At 42.4% G+C, this 20,191-nt stretch overlaps 1 protein-coding gene across 2 annotated transcripts in view; it reads left to right on the top strand.

The window, feature by feature from the left end:
• The window catches only part of GNAL (G protein subunit alpha L), a 203,736-nt gene that overhangs the window by 177,843 nt on the left and 5,702 nt on the right, over nt 1-20,191 (top strand). For both annotated transcript variants that reach the window (XM_069853805.1, XM_069853806.1), the window contains exons 6-11: nt 7,080-7,134; nt 9,856-9,929; nt 10,825-10,883; nt 11,123-11,243; nt 12,527-12,657; nt 15,015-15,082. In XM_069853805.1, the coding sequence (XP_069709906.1) occupies nt 7,080-7,134; nt 9,856-9,929; nt 10,825-10,883; nt 11,123-11,243; nt 12,527-12,657; nt 15,015-15,082 (508 nt within the window). The remainder of the gene's footprint in view (nt 1-7,079; nt 7,135-9,855; nt 9,930-10,824; nt 10,884-11,122; nt 11,244-12,526; nt 12,658-15,014; nt 15,083-20,191) is intronic.

The raw sequence follows: 20,191 nt of genomic DNA, 5'->3' as shown, positions 1-20,191 counted from the left end.
CGCAGCAGCAAAGTGCCACTGCTTACGCCTCCATGGGGAATTGCAAGCAAGGGCCCCAGACCCTTCCCGGTCTCTTTACCCCTCTCCCTCCAAAGCAAGCTCAGAGCGGCTGGCGCTGCCATGGGGAAACATGGCACAGCTTCACCCAGAGCCGTGCAGCACCAGTCGCTCCTCCACGGTCCCCAGGTCGCCCGTGCTCCCCGTGTCTTCTTCTTGGGTGACAGCCCCCAGCTGCCTCCAACCCCCGGCCCTCAGACTTCACCGCCCTGCAAACGAGCCGGCTGGTTTCGGGCATGACTGTACTTTGCTCTCCTTCTTGGCCTCCCGTTTAACCATTTCATCTCCTGCCTGCAGCGGTTTCCTTGCGGTTTCTGTGGGCAGATCCCACCCTTTTTTTTTTTTTTTTTCTTGGTATCTGGGAGCCAAGCGCAGCCGAGGCCCGCGGGGAGGCCGCAGATCTCCCTTCGACCCGGGTGTCACCTGCTCGGGCTTCGCCCTGGCGGGCGGAGCGCGCCCCCTGCCGGCGGCGAGCGGCCGCCTCCCGCCCCGCCCCGCGCGGGACCGGGAAGGGGGGGAAGGATGAGGGAGGTAGTTCTGCCCCTCTGTTCCCCTCTTGTGAGACCCCACCTGGAGTGCGGTGTCCAATTCTGGAATCCTCAGCATAAGAAGGACATGGAGCTGGCGGAACGGGTTCAGAAGAGGGCTGCAAAGATGATCAGAGGGCTGGAGCGCCTTCCATACGAGGACAGGCTGAGAGAGTTGGGGCTGTTCAGCCTAGAGAAGAAAAGGCTCCAAGAAGACCTTACAGCGACCTGCCCATACCTGAAGGGGCTGCAGGAAAGCTGGGGAGGGACTGTTCATAAAAGGTTGCGGTGATAGGATTTGGAGTAGTGGGTTATAAACTGGAGAGGAGAAGATTTAGACTAGACATGAGGAGAAATTTCTTCACCGTGAGAGTGGTGAGGCCCTGGCACAGGTTGCCCAGGGAAACTGTGGCTGCCCCATCCCTGGAGGTGTCCAAGGCCAGGTTGGATGGAGCCTTGGGCAGCCTGGTCTGGTGGGAGGTGTGCCTGCCCATGGCAGGGGGTTGGAACTAGATGAACTTTAAGGTCCCTTACAACCCAAACTATTCTATGATCTCTAAGATCCTCCAGTCCAACCATCAGCCAGGCACCACCACACCTGCTAAACCATGTCCCCATGTACCACATCTGCACTTCAAGTGCCTCCAGGGATGGTGATGCCACCACTTCCCTGGGAAGTCCTGAGGAACCAGTACTCTTCACAAGTGCCCAAAATGCCTGGCAGTGGCTATCAATCAACACAAATCTTAGAAGGAGCAGCTGAAGGAATTGGGGTTGTTTAGCCTGGAGGAGAGGAGGCTGGTGAGAGACCTTGTTGCTGTCTCCAACTACCTGAAAGGAGGTTGTAATGAGGTGGGGGCTGGTCTCTTCTGCCAAGTGACAGACGATAGGACAAGGGGGAATGGCTTCAGGCTGCGCCAGGGGAGGTTCAGATTGAACATCAGGAAAAAGTTTTTCACCAAAAGGATTATCAGGCTCTGGCAGAGGCTGCCCAGGCAGGGGTTGAGTCACCATCCCTAGAGGTATTTAAAAGGCAAGTAGACAAGGTACTTAAGAACATGGTTTAGTGGCAGATAGGTACAGTTGGACTCGATCTCGGAGGTCTTTTCCAACCTGGTGATTCTATGATTCTAACCCTTTAGAAATAAATACAGTGTTTTGGTAGCATCTTCAGTGTTTGCATTTTCTCTATTACAGCCTGTGCACCAATTAATGGGTCATTCAAAATGGGAGACCAGCAGATGTGAGACGGGGCTGATCCAAAGCAGGTTTTGGTCCCACTCTGCCTCCTCCTGCCCTCTCTGATGTGCATGTTCCTCATAGGAAGGGACTGCAGAGTTGTGTGGAGGGAGAGAAGACAAAAACTCCACTACCACATGGAAGCTGTGCTTAAAATGTAGTGACTGTTTAAATTTTACAAGAAAGTCCTTAGCTGTTACGTTTTACCAATGTCTTCTAAGGGTTTTCTGCTGGTATTTTCAGCAAATGAATTGGGAAAATTAATCCTTTAGGGGTTAGAATATTACTGGGGCTGGTTTTGCGACGTCTTTCACAGTTACCAGGAAATACATCAGAATAATATGAGGTTGCTTGAAGGCCATCCCTGGATCCTAAAGTATTCTTGAAACCAGAAATGTGTATTTTCCTGTTTCAAATATTGCAGGAAGAATTAATAGGACTCTAATCCCATAGATGATAAAAAAAGATATTTTACAGAAAGAAAGCTCAAATCTTGATGTTGCACTCAATAACTGCAGGAGAAAAAATAAGAGGTATTTTTTCCATTTCTGCTCCCTGGAGACCTGGGGTGAGTGTTTTCACTTGTGACTTACTGCGATCCTGTGAGGGTGGAATTCAAAGGCTCAGTTGTGGATGATTTCATATGGTGAAATCTTATGGTGCTTCTGCTGGTTTTTGAGCCTGCTGTAGAGCTCGCAAAGCTCTACAATGGTCCATCAGAAATGTAAAGGTTTGCTGACTGACAACTTGAGGATAAAGTTGAGATTCTTCACTCTGAGAACTTAAAGCTACAGCCATAAAGATTTGCCATGCTACCTTTTTCTTTCCAAGAGGCAAGCATTTTGACATGGGTTTGATTTCTTGTTTTCCACAGCAACTTTTTGATACAAGGTCTTTGAACTGTTGGGTTGAGAAAAAAAAATGGTTGAAGTAGGGGAAGATTTATTAAAATGTAGAGTTAATTGTATTGAGCTGCAGTTTGACACTTCATCTTTGGAGGTCAAAGTACACTTTCAAATATAGCATGGGGTTTGTGTCGTTCTCAAGACATGACTTTTCTTTTAATTGTGATTTTGGTTTTGGGGTCAGAATGTCTATACAGAGCCGTTTATTGATTTACCCAGTGAGAAGGGGATTTTCGTGTATGATTGCCTCCTCTTTATTTGTTCACTTATGAATCCTTTTTTCAGAAATTCTGATATAGCTGCTGCTGCTCAAATTGCCATGGTTTTTAAAGAGAATACTCCTTATTGATAGTTCCCACATGCGCTGGCAGGCACATCTAAAACCTGTACTTTTGTGTTCACTGCTTGCATAATATAAATTTTAGAGATTGCTTGTCAAACTAAGTGTCAGCTGAGTTTCCTAGGAAACTTACTGAAGATATTTATAAAACTACAGATCAGATTAATAATAGATATAATAATGTCAGTAGCTCGTGATTGGTTTTTTTAACTTTATCAGTCCATTTTTTCTTTGCTTTAATTTGTTGGCAAACCAAAGCACTGCATTTCCAAACAGAGCAGTGAAGACTTTCCTTCCAATATCTTGCCTAATTTATTTTAGGAAAAAAATAGTAGTTTGTGCTGTTCCATGTAAGGAAACGTAAAACACCTTACTGCATTATTAAGGGGAACCTAAATGTCTTACTAATTACCGGACCAAATCCTTTATAAACAAAACTGCGACTGTGAAGTAGAAATATAAATATTATATGTTACAGTTTTATTCACAGTTGTGGTTTTTGCGCGAGTTTAAAGTTCATTGCACACGCATGCAAAATAGTCACTGCTGAATTAGCATAAATCCTGAGTATGGGTTTCTATAGAAGCTGCATAAATAGAAAACCTGTCAATGTTGTAAAAAGGCATCATTCTGTGAAAATAATTTTATCCCTGAGCTGAAAAAAAAACAGGATCTAAAAAGAGAGAACAAGTGACGCTGGTGTCCGTTTTTGTTATTTATCTGCTACTGTGTTTTCCTCACACTGTTTCTTTGAGGGGAGACATAAGCATTGCCACAGCTCGGAGGTATCTTCACACTTAAAGCACCTTAAATTGAAATTTTAGTCATGTAAATTTAAAATTTCCTGCTGTATGTATGTAAAACAATGTATATTATGACAGAACATAATTATTAGAGGCATATAGAAATTAACATTCTTTCGAAAGCAATTTAGAAAAGTGATTTCAGTTTTTCCCATTTTAATACAGTAATGAGAGTGAAGTTCACATATTTAATAATGAGGTAATACCAACTCCTTCTCTCATCTGGAATCCATTACTTGTACCTGCTGTGTACATTTGTCTGACAGAACTATTTTTTGCTACTGTGCTAATTAGCCAGGTATGGATTTTATATGAAAGATAGTCAAGAACTGAGTTTTTACTTTAAAAGTAAGAATATAGCTTTTTGTGGTTTAGTGTCTAGAAATCTCAGTGCTCTTTTAATGAAGTTGCAAAAGTAATCTTAGGAAGCCTGTCCATCACACACTGAAAATGTTAGTTTTCTGTAAAGCTACGAAATTTAGTCAAATCTTAATAGTCGTTGCATGTTTATTTATTGGATGTTAATGATATTGCAGCTTGATACAGTGGGGTGGCAGGTAAAACCTTGTAAATAATGGCATTTATTTTAATATAGGTTGCATGTGGCCAGCAACCCCACAAGCACAAAATATTATGGCTGCTATGTCAAGTGGTATTTTTTAAGCGCCTGATATTTGTCAGAGCTCACTCTCGGTTAATTGCAGTTTCACAGTTTAGGGTATTTGAAAAGAATACTTCTACTGGGAGGAGGCTGTTGGCTTCCAAATGGAAGACTACTTGGACTGATATATAGGACACCTAATTAGGAAACCTACCTGATTCCAAACCCTGCCGTAGATTATTAGTAGTGTAACTCGCGTTGCTCATTTCTCTGTTCCTTACTATAATTTATCGGCCTGGAAAATGCAAATGCTAACAAATAACCTTACGGAAGTGCTTGTTGTATTGGTGAAAGAGCTGTAAATTGGTGCTAAATACCATGTTTAATCATAAATTCTGCTGACATGACCTTGGTATTAGGGAATCAACTCCAGAAGTAATGCTTCCACAAGAAAAACACCGATCCACACTGCTCTGTGAGGTTTGTGATGGAGTTGTATTTGTGCACAAATACTCAATTCTGCCCACACTCTCAACCACAGCCCTTTCTGTGTCAGCTGTAAATGAGGAGCCTTTTCTGCCCTGACTTCTGTTGCATTTATTGATTCTGAGCTGTGCAAGCAGTTGCAATGCCCACAGCAATTTAGTAGCTTTCCCTCAGCGTCCTGCACATTTTCTGCAGGCGTTAGCCTGGTGGGAATGCCACCTTACTGCGCTTAGAGACCAGGATTTACCCCTCTGCTAACATTTTACCCTGATGAAAATTGGCTGTTTCTGGCTTCACTGGATGAAACTGTTTAGAAACTGGAAAGAAAACTTTGAAGTGGAGTTGGAAATACAGGAGTGCTGCACAAACAGCTGCATTAAGGAAAATTACTCTGTGTTTAGGAAGTGGTTCCACATGGAGGCATTTTTTATTTGGACTGGTTTTGCCTTCTGTTTTCATCTTGTGTGCTGCAAGCGTGAGGTGAGAGTTGTGTTAATGATAGGTGCACCAGTTAAAAATACATTGCTCTACTCCAGTGTCTGCATTCGCTGCAGAGGTGATGTCATTAAACTTTGCTTAATCAATATTCTCAAGGTGATGAAAACTATCTGACCCCAAGTTTCAGTCAGAATACAGCTGCTTTCTCATGGTGACTATAGCTTACTGTAAAGACTTACTTCTAGATCTTTATATAGGTTTATGGTGGGTTTTGGCAGAGGAGGAGGAGTTGTAAAAAGATGGTTTTTTCTTTAGTTTATTTAGAATGGTTTTGTTATCAGGCATCCATCATGTTGAACTAAACGGTGATTTTTTTTTAAACAATATGCTTTGCCATCACACCTTGATCATCCAGAAAGAATAACGGGATATTCTAAGTGTACATACTGCATTTTGTTTCCCCGTTATAACAATGGAGATTCAAAAAGGAAAAATAGTATAAATAAATATATATAGTGTGTTTTCTTTTCCTTTCAGTTCATATCCGTGGGAAAATGCTATGAGAATTACAAACAGGCATTTAGGGGTATATTTTTTCAACTGGTCAGTGTGTGTGACCCCTGTGTTAACAGTAGGTCATGTTGCAAGTCAAGAGTTCACTGTTTTTTTTATCTTTCCCACTGCAAAGTAGGTAGATTCCATATGCACACCCAAGTAAATCTGAGAAAAAATTGCCAGGTGGTAAATCTCAATAATGTAGCAAGATGACTCAACCAGTGGGATATTCACTGCCAAATACCAAATAACAATGAAGAAATTCAAGAAAGGCATACAGGCAGTCCAGGGGAAAATGAGCTAGCTGGGCACACACAAAATCTAAGAAATAGGTGAAAGTGAGAGAGGACCATCTGCCTATTTTAGCTATACATATAAAATCCCCTTTTTATGCCCTTAATACTGCCATTGTAACATGTTCTGGGAAAGAATTAAAGCTTGAAAAGATCTTGTAAATAATTGGAGGATGTGGTCCACCCCTTTTTTCCTGATTCCTTTTTCTCTTGCCCTTCCCTGCAGTTGTTTTTGTTTCACCTTACGCATCTCACTGAGTTTTAGTGACATAAAGAGTCAGATTGGTTAACTTCTGCCTCGTGTCAGTTCTGCTTTCCACTTCTTATGCTTTAGTTGCAGTGTTGGAGGGCAGCATGTCAATCCAAAGCTATTTGTATATATTAAGCATTTCTGCTAACATTACTGAGACATAATTAACATAACATTATGCTAGATTGGCATAATACTGCAAGAAGGCAACCCTTCACCCTATTTTCTTTTTTAAACCCCAAAATCTTTTTTAAATCTAAACAACTGCATAATGTTATGACGCATAGTTAGTCTTGGGATTTTTTAGTAGACTTCACAAAATTATAACATTAACTGCATTTGGACCGCTTGTGGATATTGCATAACGGGAAGTGTAGAAGCGCTGTATTGAAACAAAGTCTGGGTAAAAAGTTAATTGCTTGGAAAATGTAACCTCAGTCAATGCAAGTAAATAATCTGGCTCATACCTTTACCATTGGACTTGTGTTTTACTTTGCAGCCAGAGTCTAAACCAGAAAAGGTAGTAAAGAGTATTATACTAGACAGTATTTTACATGTCTAAGTGCATGTTTATTTTTCTTCTAGCTTTTTAGAAAGAATTGACAGTGTCAGCATGGATGACTACACACCCACAGATCAGGTTAGTATAACTAATGGGGTAGAGTCTGAACCAAGATGCCCGTTTGTATGAATTCTTTATGTATTTTATTTCAGTCTCAACAGCAGCTGAAGTAGGGCATGCCACATAATACCAAAATACAGTAACAAGTAACAGTTGTTAAAGAAGAGGAAGCTTTTTGGTGCTACAAGCTTGTCTTTTACTGTTATTGTACGTGGATAGGTGATTTCTGTAAAACATCCGTTATTTCTTCTTGCTTTCCATTCTGTGTCCCACAAGCAAAGTGAAGAAAACAGGAAACGTAAAAGCCTATGGTTTCCACCACCAACCTTCGCTGCACAGAAGCAGTGTTTTATTTCAGTGGTGGAGGTGGTGGAAACCCAGAGGGAGGCTTTCCATGTCCATCAGGCAGGTTCCTTCAGAGGCAGAAGCCTGCAGTGGGTCCAGTGTCCGAATGCTGGGGGGAACTCCAGCAGCAGACTTCATGGACCTCTCTCCAAACAGGCATCCAAGCACCTTCTTTCCAGCCTGTGCCCATCTCCTGTGGGCAGGATAGTTTCTAGTTAAGCCTTATTTGCAGGACAGTACACTTTTTTCCCAGGTGTCATGATACATCTTGATAGTGCTGTAATGACAAATTCATTCAGGAAAGTTAAGACTGAAGAGGTGCAGCTTTGAAGTAAGAGAGGGCTTCACTGTGGTGCATGGCTTCAGCTGTCTTCCCTGAATTCAGGCACTGTGGTTATCTCCTCGGCAAACTTATTCTGAGGTTGTTGTTTTTAGGTGCTGCCACTGTCATATTGTCCTAGCAAAGACTGTAAGCCACATCATAAACTGCAAAACCAGGTGGCAGAAGAGAATCCCTGCACTGGATAATGCAGTCTAACCACATAAAGTGTATAACAAGTGGATGCCCTTAAAAAAATATAATTGCCAAATCACATTCAGGAAGTGAAATTCAGAGAAATGAAGTGTCTTGCCAGAGATTACACAAGGAAGTATGCAAGGTAGAGTCCATTTCTTCAGACTCTCTTCAGGTCTATAACCACAAGCCATTACTCTGACCGGATCCTGAAATAAAAGGCAGTAAAAAGTAGTATGTATTGAAATGTAAGGCAAAACTTGTATGGTTGACCCAATATTGGATCAATTATTAAAGCCCTGAAGACATTTCAGACTAAAGTAGTAGCACTGGGATTTACTCCATCTAAACCCCATGGTCTGATTTTAGCATCGATACCACTCAGCTGGAGAGAGAATTCAATGAAGCAAAACCTCATTTTTGCTTTCATTATTTATATTAGTTTTGGCTTGTTTGTTCCCGGGAGGCCTTTCTCTACCTGGAGCACTCATTCATCATCTAGAATTTTTTTCTGGTATTTCCTTTGGGAAGAAATGGCCTGTGTCTCCAAAAATCAGAAGAGGCCTTTAGTATTTGGCATGCAGAAAACTTCATCTCTGAAGGAGGGATTCTCTTTTGCTTTTGACTTTTCATTCTGTTATACAGTATCAGTTGTCCTGCTGAATTAGCTGGTAAAAAAACCCACTACTTTCCTTTTTCCCTTACTTTCTTTAATTTTTTTTGTACCATCTTATAATAATGGCTGAGTCCAATAAGAAGTAAATATCAGCAAGTGACGGGAAATGACAGTAACATATAAAATAACTTAAATAAGTGGCTTTCAGCTGAGTTCACACGGCTGTCAAAACAGCCCAGGTTTCCCAGCTGCCAGAATACTTGAAGCACTAGATGTCAGGGCAGGAGGAAAAGGCAAGCTGCGCTTGGACTCTGCGCTGCTGACTGCCTCCTTCCCTCCCCACTTTCACAACTGCTGAGTGGCAAGGAGAACTGGGCTAGACTGAGCAACCCTTCCCTTTCCATAGGAAAGGAATACTCCCCAGGCAGGTGTCTACACTGAGAACAGGCTGCTCAGGGGAATTCATCCCCGTGAGGCAGCCAGCAGCTTTATCCAGCCTTTCATTTTGTTCCGTACCCACTACCTGAGCAGCAGTGCTGGATAGTCAAGGTTAAAAATGCTGGTGGAGATGATGATGGCACACAGTGAGCTAGTTGCCTGAGGTAGGCATCATAAATTGCTTTTGCCTACTTCTTTTGAGAATCTAGGTATTCATTATTTTTTTTTATTATTATTAAAAAAATGTTACTTAAGTTTTAAAGTATTACTAGTTTGAAAAATAAGAAAGAAATGCCAGATTTACATACAACCTAAATTCTGTTCCCCTCTGCTCTGTAATAGAGCTTTAATTACTTTGTCACAAGCTATTATTTCGATAGGATTCCTGTCTCGTTCAGTACAAAGAGGGCAGAATTAAGGTTGCCTGGGCAACTGTGAATCTGGAGGTTTCTAACATTCTAATACTTGACTTTACAACATGAATAGCATATTTTTCTTAGCTTTATGTAACTCAGAATCCTTTATCCACATCCCATATAAATTATATGACCATGAATAACAGGTTTCAGTGGGCAGTAAGGAGAACGTACATAGAATCTCCTGCTTTCTGAGTGCACACAAGCCAAATACAGAGATGATATTTGTGTATATCCACTGTGTCAGTATGGATAAGTACAGGTTTACCAAAAAGTCTGATTGAGCTTCTAATTAAATGGAACATTTAAGACATTTGTGGAAAATAATATTCCATGCTTTTAAAAACAAAATGAGGTTAGAAAAACAAACAAACAAACTTGCTAATCAGCTTCTGTGTTCTCATTTCCAGGATCTATTAAGATGCAGAGTGTTGACATCAGGGATTTTTGAAACAAGATTTCAAGTAGATAAAGTAAATTTCCAGTAAGTCTATTAGTAATAATTTATGATTTTCTTACTAATTTTTAACAGCTTAGTTCAAATATCTGTGGTCGTATATACTTGGTATAATAGCGTTTAGGATGTGGGGTTGTTTGGGTTTTTGGCTCTGTTTCCATAGGTCCTGGTAAAATTTACTTTGTAAAAAGATCTGATATTATCGGGTATATTAGTGCTGCTGGATTATGGGGTTGTCTGTGGCTGTTTTTACCAACTAGCTCATTGATACAGCACTGTAAAGTCATGAAAAAATACTTTCAGGAGTATGAACTCACAGAAGTTGGTGGGAATCCTACCCTGACTCAGATTCCATAAAGTGGGACAAGGAGGGTTAAATGTCTCCCTTCTTCCAGAGGACTGCGAGCTCTGAGTATCAAGTCTTACACCATGTCTCTGTTAGAACACCCCACACTGGGCTGCCTCCAGTTCTTGCCCAGAACGATGGCAGTGCTGACTGGGCAGAGCTGCCCCCTCGTCCTCCACCTTACAGAGATGTGATCTCCCCACCTTCAAAACATACTGAAGCCTCTCCTTTTTTTATAGTACAGTAGGTCCAACCTTATATGCCACATGCACTTCTGTGGGTTGGAATGGCCAACACTTGCCTTGGAAGAGTGTCTTTCTCATTTTATGGGTTGAGTAGCCTTCTCCTGGCAGAGCAAGGCAAGTGGAACTGTGCAGCTCTGTAACATGCAGCTCAGCATCAGCGGATCTCTTGACATGCAGAACACCATCAGCAGATCTCTCTTCCCTAAAGGCGTTATTTTACTGCCGCAGTCCTTGCAACTGTCAGATTTTTAAACTGAAACCTCATGCTGCATGCTTCATGTGACTTTCCTAGTGCACATAAGTGATATAACATCCTATGGCTTTTTAACAGCATGTTTGATGTAGGTGGCCAGAGAGATGAGAGAAGAAAATGGATCCAATGCTTTAATGGTAAGTAAAAATAGTCCATGCTTTTATTTTAAACTCTTTCTCTGCGATGTGAACAGTGTAGTATTCATGTACACACAGTGTGTGTCACTAATACAGGAGTCCAATGTTGCAGATAATTCTTCAGGTATTTTTGGCAGTTAGGGGAATAATGCCAGTATTACCCTGAGGAGTATGTGCTGGATTAACAGACCCATTCTTTTTTCTCTCCTTTCTTTCTTTTTTTTGTGTGCTCTGCCCAGATGTCACGGCTATAATCTTCGTTGTGGCTTGCAGCAGCTACAACATGGTAATAAGGGAAGACAATAACACAAACAGACTACGGGAATCCCTGGACCTTTTCAAAAGTATCTGGAATAATAGGTAAAACATACTTCTTTTCCCACCCACGCTTCCCAATTTAACTGTAGTTCAACTCCTTACAAATAGAACTCCCTGTACCATACGCTCAGATTGTTTATTCAGAAAATGGGTTCGATCGGGTCCTGGGGTGCCCCTGCAGCGCATACCCCTCCCCAACAGGGCCTGTGGTGCAGGGACAGTGCACACGGGATTTCACCACTGTTGCCAAAATGACGCAGAGCATGGGGACAACTTGGAAACAAGAAGCTCCCTGTGCCAGCTACCACGAGGGAAGCAGGGGAGACCCTTTCCTGGCGTCACTGTGCTGCTTGGCCGAGGCTGAGAGCATCTTCCAAATTACATTTTGTCTCCTTCTCAAATGCAGCAGCAGGCACAGCTTAGCTGTTGGCGTTGCATTCGATTCACCGGCTGGTGCTGTGCTCACTACCCATGTGGGCAGCTGCTCTCATAAGACCCATCTCTGAGAGCACACAGTTTCTCTGCCTTGCAGGATGATATTTTAGATCTAACTGTAACTGCTATTAAATTGCCATTCTGCCACAGTGCATGTAAATTGTAGATGTGTAACCAAACAGCAGTGCGAGTATATTCCTAATAGAGAATAAGTAAAAGCAACGTGCAAAACAAGGTAGTGAAAAGTTTCCCACACATACCTATCAGGATGCTCTGTACTGAGAGGTGATTGAAGGTAGAGTGAGGAAAAGTGTTAAGTGCAAGTGCCAGAGGCATGTTGTCACACTTAGCTTGGTACTAATTGAAGAAGAAGAGAGATTATTTATTTTGATTCATCAGATGTCAAACAAGCCACCTTAAAAGACAGGACATCTGTGTGGATCAACTACCAGTTGAGGCAGGGCAGCCTGAGGGAAGGCAGCTTTCCAAGCCTTTTCTTCTTTCTTCTGCAAAGCCAAACAAAGTACATGGTAATGTCTGGTTTTGGACTGTGGTACTTTAAGGAAATGTCATCGTTTTCCCAACTTGATATCAAAAGGAAAATTTAGAAAACAGTATCTGAAGACTGCTCCCTTCAGCAATGTCTACTGCAGTATATATACACATATATATATCAGTGTATTTACAGATCCTATAAATAGACCTACCAGCGCAGGTGCAACCCAATTGAAACAGTAATTCAGGTCATCTTTTTTTTCTGTTTAAGCATGTTCCACACTACTTCACTCTCTGTCCATGCAGGGATAGCCAGTAAATTTTCTGTTGAAGTGATACGATTTCCTTGATTAACTTGTCAGAGATAACACAAACGTTTGCTTTGATTTTGACAGGTGGTTACGGACCATTTCTATCATTTTGTTCTTGAATAAACAGGACATGCTGGCTGAAAAAGTCTTGGCAGGGAAATCAAAAATCGAAGATTACTTTCCTGAATATGCGCATTATACTGTACCTGAGGATGGTAAGGCTTTGCACCACACAGGGATTGGACCTGCTGGCATATCCCAGGCTGTAATACCTTTCTCTACCTCTGTTTGTCTCTCATGCACACACAAATTCACAAGCACGCACTATTCCTGAATGTGAACTATTGGTCAGGTAAGGAGTGTGACAGCTAAGAGGGGCCCCAGCACAGGCAGGGTCTGAAGAGACCCTGGCTGCTGCAGGACAGTGGGGCACCGCAGGGGGCTGGCTCCAGAGCACCTGCCTTCTCCTGTTTTGGAGCAACCCACAGTCCCAGGAAAGCAAAGCTGCTGGGCATGTCTCTCCCCTGCCAGATGCTCCTGCCTGGATCTTCCATGGTGCTAAACTTTGTTAGGGAGTTGTTAGAATTATTTTGCAGCCATTCTACATCCTCTGGACTCTAAGATGCTGCTGATCATGCTGCTGCTCTACGTTTACCCCTGACACTATAGATGAGAGTAAAAAATATGTTTCCATATTCTGATAAATTCTGTCCTTTACCACATTATATTTATAAGCATCTGATTTGTTATCTTAGATGAGGAGAAATCACACAAAGATAAATGAATAGGTTATCTCTTCGCTGTATGTTTTTTTACACTTACAGTAAATGTAGTTGTTGCATGGCCTAGATAGAAATGACTTCAGCTGCTGGTAAACAGTTGGTACTGACCAATGAGTCTTCCACTTAGGTGTCAGTCTCACCAAAGCTGCTCTATCACTCCCCTTCTCAGCTGAAAGGGGGAGAGAAACATAACTGAAGGCTTGTGGGCTGAGGTAAGGGCAGGGAGAGATTATTCAGAAATTACCAGAATGGGCAAAGCAGGCTTGGCTTGGGGAATTAAATTTAATTGATTGCCAGTCAAATCGGAGTAAGGTAATGACAAAATAGAAACAAATCTTAAAATGCTTCCCACCCACCTGCCCCTCCTTCCTAGGATCAACTTCATTCCTGATTTCCTCCACGTCCTCCACACAGGGAGGCGGGGGGATAGAGTTTGCAGTCAGTTCATCACATATTGTCTCTCTTCCCCTGGTCTGGCATAGGGTCTCTCCAGCAGGAGACAGTTCTGCATGAACTTCTCCAGCATGGGTCCACCACAGGGTCAAAGCCTCCTTCAGTCTCATCCACCTGCTCTGGCTTAGGTCTTCCATGGGCTGCAGCTGGATATCTGCTCCACCATGGACCTCCATGGACTGCAGGGGGACAGCTTGCCTCACCATGGTCCTCACCAGAAGTTGCAGGGGAATCTCTGCTCCAGCACCTGGAGCTCCTCCTGCGCCTTGTTCTTCCCTGACGTTAGTATCAGCAGAGGGCTTTTTTCTCGCGTATTCTCACTCCTCCCTCTGGCTGCAGTTGCACAGGTTCTTTTTCCCCTTCTTAACTATATTATCCCAGAGGCGCTACCAGCATCATTGATGGGCTGCACCTTGGCCAGTAGTGGAGCTGTCTTGGAGCCAGTTGGCATTGGCTCTGTCAGACATCGGGGAAGCTTCCAGCAGTTTCTCAAAAAAGCCACGTGCATTCCTTCCCCTGCTACCAAACCCTTGCCACAACAACCAAATACAGGCTCCTTGAGGGATAGTATTCTGCTGACTTGGGGCCTGGAAATAAAATACATATCATAGGATAGTTTGGATTGGAAGGGACCTTAAAGATCATCCAGTTCCAACCCCCTCTGCCATGGGCAGGGACACCTCCCACCAGACCAGGCTGCCCAAGGCCCCGTCCAACCTGGCCTTGAACACCTGTAGGGATGGGGCAGCCACAACTTCCCTGGGCAACCTGTGCCAGGGTCTCACTACTCTCATGGTGAAGAAATTCTACCTTACGTGTAGTCTAAATCTGCCCCTCTCCAGTTTATACCCATTGCATATTAAAAGATCTTTTGATGCTATTGTTTTTTTCAATGGTTAATGTTCGACTAACCATTTTGAAACCTCAATTCCTCCCTGCAAAAGCTGTATTCAAGAAATGCTGTTCTGCTGCAGAGACTGAACAGCTCAACTGCTTTTACTAGTCATATTTTCTGATCAAAGTTAAACCTAGCTCCCAATTATTTTGTATCTGTATGAGCAAACTTGTGGATGTGAGTAAGCCTCTTTATGATATAACCAATGACATTGTTGCAAAGATTTCAGCAATTTTCAGGTTCCTAAAATACATGAGAAGCATAGTCAGGTTTTAGAGTACCCTTCCATTTTAGAATTACCTATCGGGAATCTCCTGTGGGTATTTAACATTTTAATTTCTGTACTGAAGGCCTACTTCCTGCTTATTAAATCTTTTATTAGGAAAAGTAGATGATTGTTTGTTTTTCTTGTTTCTAATGTAATTTATTTTTAATTGAACAGCAACACCAGATGCAGGAGAAGACCCCAAAGTCACAAGAGCCAAGTTCTTCATCCGGGATGAGTTTTTAGTGAGTAATTTTGATCTTATGTGTGATTCTATCATAGGAAATACTGGCAGATGGTGTAGTTTATTTAGGGAAATCTGATGGGGTTTTGCAGAAAGCTAGAAGGAGAGGAAAATGTCTGGCAATTCTCTAATTTTTTCAGCTGCCCATCTTACAGTACCTTCCCCAGTGCTTGCACATTTTTATGCTCATTTTACATGAAGTCACGTGCCCTGCAAAGTGTCGCACAGCAATTTAAGTGCTAGTGCTGAAAACAGTCATGCACCTGCTTGCTTGATTCCAGGTGTGGTATGGGTGCTGGCAGCGCTCACTTTCTGCAGAAGGGGACAAGGCTAAGCACTATTTCCATGGCCAGTTAATGAGGTTTATTGAGGTTGTCTTTACCTGTAAGACATTGTTGTAAGAGGTTGTTGTCTTGAATGTTTATTTTATGTTTCAGTCCAGTCCTCGGTTAAAGAAATAGGCTTGCAAGAGGGAATGAACAAAAAATCAGATTTTATCCTTAAATAAGGTTTCTGTAGTACCAGTTAGGAGGTTTGCCTCATCCTAAGAGTGGTGTCACAGCCTAACTGAGCAATTATAGGAAAATTTCCTTGTCTGGTCACAGCTATTCTTGCAATTAAGGTTTTCTCCAAAGCTCAAGTTGAAGAGGTTTTGCAGATAAAAGAAGTTGTCGGGCACCTGGTCACAGCGTAGCGCTGCTGTCAGAAACAGGGAGCGTAATGCAGTATCACCTGCAACTTCACTCATATCGAGTCATTTCTACAGTGCAGAGCAGTAACGAGACCAGAATCAAAGCTCATTCGTCTTACCCCACTGGTAGAAACTGTATAGGGGTTTTTGAGAGAACAAATTTAATGGTTAGAATTAAGGAGTTTAAAGTCATTGTACATTTACAAGTATTGCTAGGATTTACAGCTGTTGATGCAACACGAGAGAAAGAAGCAATTAACTGTGTTCACACTTCGGGGATTTCAATTCACTACCTTAACCTTCTGGATTCCATGGAAAGATGTCAGCTTGTGCAGTGTAAACAAAAGAGTTACCAGAAAAAAACAACCCACTTCCAGCCAAATCTCTCTTGTGATAATGCTGAAATGCTGTGAAACGAGTGACAGTATCTGGTAGGGAAGGGTCCAAGAGAACCAGGTTATGGGAAACCAGGGTGAAACTCACCACCTTTGTCTATTTTCATTTGAAAAAAACCGCATCGAGGGTGAAGTCCTTAGCAGTGACTCGCTGGCGTTGCACAAAGAGCTTGCCTACAAAGTGGGTAGGCATTGTGACCACATGAAAAAACACAGGGGCTGGGGGCAGCAGAAGCATTTCAGCCAGCGCCAGCACTCACTGGCTACCTGGCAGGCCCTGGGGCTCGGGTGTGGGGCCAGAGTGGAGCCAGGACAGCTTTCCCTCTCCTTTGCCAGCACCACCACAGGCCTGGCAGAGAGCATCACCCCCATAAGCAATGCTCATGTGTCTCTCTCCTGTGTCTGTGCTTGGTTTCTCAGTGCAAAAAGTGGACGAACGTAGTCATTTGCTTTAAACTCTTGGGCTGTTTGAAATGGAAGTCTTGCAAGCGAGGTGTTCCTGCTCCCATAAATGGTCTGAACAGCTTGTGTGTGTCCCAAGTAACAGAGGCCGTGTGAGGAGCGAAGGGGACATAGGTTGAGTACAAAACAGCAACTTCCAGTTCTGTAGGATCAGGCATAAGAGGCTGAGGTTTCAGAGAGGGAGGACAAAGGAGACAGGGTAAACAAGCTCAGCATACAGGCTGGGGAAGGGTCTGATGTCCTTAGCCAGAGGCAAAAAAAAAGGTGTGTATTTTCTACTTAGGGCCTTCTTGGCTCTGCTTCATACATTTCTTTCCAAGTCTCTTCACTTCCGACCTTTTCCTTGTCCTACTCTGCTAACTTTTCAGACACAATTCGGAGAAATCTCTGGTTTTATTTATACATAAGCTTTATCGCAGTGTTTATCACAGTGGCATGTCTGCATGAGGCGTGGATACGTGTGAAAATCACCGTGGCACTGCGTCCCTTAAAACTCTGCCTGGCTGTGGGTTCTGACACTGGCAAATGTAAAGAATGTAATTAAACAAATTTTAGAAGGAAGTTGACTATAAACACATTTCCAGCAGTTATTGCTGTACAGTATTGTACGAATATTAAGAAGGCAAAATACATTGGCTCCTGATTCCAGAACTGGTGCGGGGGACCTGTGGCCTCTGGGAGCTTTGGCAGCAGGCCCAGCTGCTGAGCACTGATGGTTTTTAATGGGAGGATCAGTAGGCAAAGGCTGGCAGGATGTATCCTGTCAGAAATTCTCCTTCCTTTGGCACATCCTTTCTCCTCCAGAGCTCTTCAGAGAGGCAGCATGCTCGTGAGCTCCTTGTTCAGGCTACTCCCCAGGCCTATGTTGGTGTTTTGTACACAGGGCGCTCTGGCTGCTGATGTTTTGTTATAATACATCCCCAGCATACAGGTAGCCCATTAAAAAAAGTGGCACAGCTCTTCTGGTTTGTGCTGGTTTTTAAAAAAATCTGAATCTAGGAGATGAAGGAGCTGCTGTTGAAACACATAGACCAGACTCCCTCAAATCATACGTTTGGCTCCTTGCTGAAGACTGTCATCCTGACCACCACAATATTAAACTGGTATTAAATACTCCTGCTTTTGGTATAGCAAAGTAAATGTTCTTTCATTGCTGTCCCAGGGAATATTTTTTTCCCCCTCTGAACTGCTGTTAAGTGACATACTGCTTATTCAAAATGAGTTTTGAATAGGGGTGAAAATATTGCATTGATCTTAAAATGAGAGAACTACAGAGCTGCAGGGGGACCAAAAAAAGACCCTAACATTTTGAAAATACATCCTTTGACACACCTTACATGTAATCGGGTCTTACCAGAATATTGTGGACAGCTTACTACCATAGACAGCGGAATCAGTGCATGACAGACACTTAGTGAAAGACCACTTGTTTTACCAAAACGCAAGAAAAACGTTGAATGTTGTGTCAATAGGGTGGTGTGCTCCCTAATCCGCACAACTGGGAGGCACTGAAAGCATACGTACATTGTCCCTCACTGGTGGTGTATAACATGTAGAAAGAGGACATCAGAGTGGAAGTCTGATCCCCCTCTTGGATCCTTACAATACGTAATTGCTGTGTGCAGACCAGCCAGAGACATTAATAACCTTGTTACAGCATCCTGAGGTCATGCTGCGTGAAAGAAACGCAGTGGAAGGGATGAGGGCAGGAGGGTGGCAATCGCAACTGGAGGCTGCACACAGAGACAGAGGTCTCAGAGCAGAAGAGCCACAGATCCCTGCAACAGGCCAAGTCTGAACTCTCCTGAGGCTTGCGAGTTAAGAATGAAAAAGCAATGCAGTAGATGGAAGGCAGACTGGACCATCTGTTGGGGGACAATATTGTTTTGAAGTCCAGTTAAACAAAAAAGTTTAGTTACTGATCTCTCCTTGCTGCATTCAAGTGGTGGTTGTATACCACTGTCATCTAGAAAGATCTGATGGGGAAAAAAACATGTAAAGCAGCTATTTTATCAAAAATGGAAACACTGTTTTGTTTTACTATTTTAAAATTAGTATTGACTTGAATGTCCATGCCCACTGCTGTCCTTTCCATCTTGGATTCAGTTTCCCCCAGACAGTGCAAAGTAACAAAATTCTTCCCAAACCCTTCTGGAAGATATTACAAGCAGACAAATGCAAGCTAGATTTTAATTGAGTTTCAGCATTTTGCCACCACTGTAGTAATTTATGAAACTTTTTTCTTCTTGTTTCTTTATTGTTTAGCATATTTTGTACTTCAAATATGGCCTCAAAAACTTACCTATCAATTGAATACGTTATCGAATCACTATTTTTCATGAGGGGTGAGCCTTGAACTAGATATTGACTGTAGCTTAGTAAGAGGAAAATAATTTTTAGTATACCTATGGAACACCCTCTGTTTAATTAGTGTTGAATAGCTAATGTTACTAAAGTTACCTGCAAGAATCTGCAGTTTCTTGTTGGTGCAGTTATGTAAATCATTGTTTTTAAATGTCTATAGTTTTGCATAGCTGTAGTTGCAGTTACTTAAAAGGTCAATCCTACATGTAAAATAGATCACTGTAATAAAAATATATAACGTAGCCAGAGAGAGAGAGATAGAGAAAACTAATTTTCATTTTTTTAGACAGTATAATTTGTAATACAATGCGGAAAAGGTTTCTAAAAACTATTATCCCAAGAACTGACCTTCTGCTTTCATGACATTCCATATATATTCTTCAGGATAATGATCAAAATGGTTTTATATTTACCAGTCCTATAGTAATAAAGAACAAAATTAAGATTTTTTTTTTAATATTTTTTTAGATCCTGGGGAATTTTAACCCGATTACTGCAGGTGAAGTGATGCTGGAGCTTAAGCTGGCAACCTAAAAAGCTGTGCCGTAGCCTTGCAAAATTAGAATTCTGTGTGATCCAATGTTTACTGGATTTGTGCCTGTTTTATTACTCTATGGGAACCCAGCCACTCTGTTGAGAATTCCACCATGTTCTGGTCTCAGTAATGATACCAAGTCTCCAGTCAGGTTGATGGGTGCTCTAAGTAAAGGCAACAGCTGGGGCCTTCAGCTTCAAGAAGCAGTAGCAGTAGGGGTGCTGCTTTCTGCCACTGCTGGCTTCACAGCTGGGAGGTTTTTGGTTTTGCATTGTTGATTTAAAACAAGACTTCAAAAATTTGCAACATGATGGCACCAAAAAAAGATTAAATAATTCCTGGGAAAGCCGCCTGGCAGACTGCAGTGCTGTCAGCAAGATACATTTGCTGCACAGTGGTGTGCAAAATGATAATAGGTAGCATCAGGGGCTCTGGTGCTCAAAGGGCTATTTTACTGACCCTATAATAGTACCCATAACTTTTTTTGTACTCTTCATTTAAAATTTGTGATTCATGTAGGATCAGACCACAGACCTTCCTTCTTTATATTTATTTTAAAGGAAGCATGTAGAATCATCATAGAATCATAGAATAGGTTGGGTTGGAAACGACTTTAAAGATCATCCAGTTCCAACCTCCCCTGCCATGGGCAGGGACACTTCC

Source organism: Phaenicophaeus curvirostris, chromosome 3 (genome assembly GCF_032191515.1).
Source record: "Phaenicophaeus curvirostris isolate KB17595 chromosome 3, BPBGC_Pcur_1.0, whole genome shotgun sequence".
NCBI classification, from domain to species: Eukaryota; Metazoa; Chordata; class Aves; order Cuculiformes; family Cuculidae; genus Phaenicophaeus; species Phaenicophaeus curvirostris.
The sequence above is the reverse complement of the archived record's forward strand: the minus strand, read 5'-3'. Positions and strand labels throughout refer to the sequence as shown.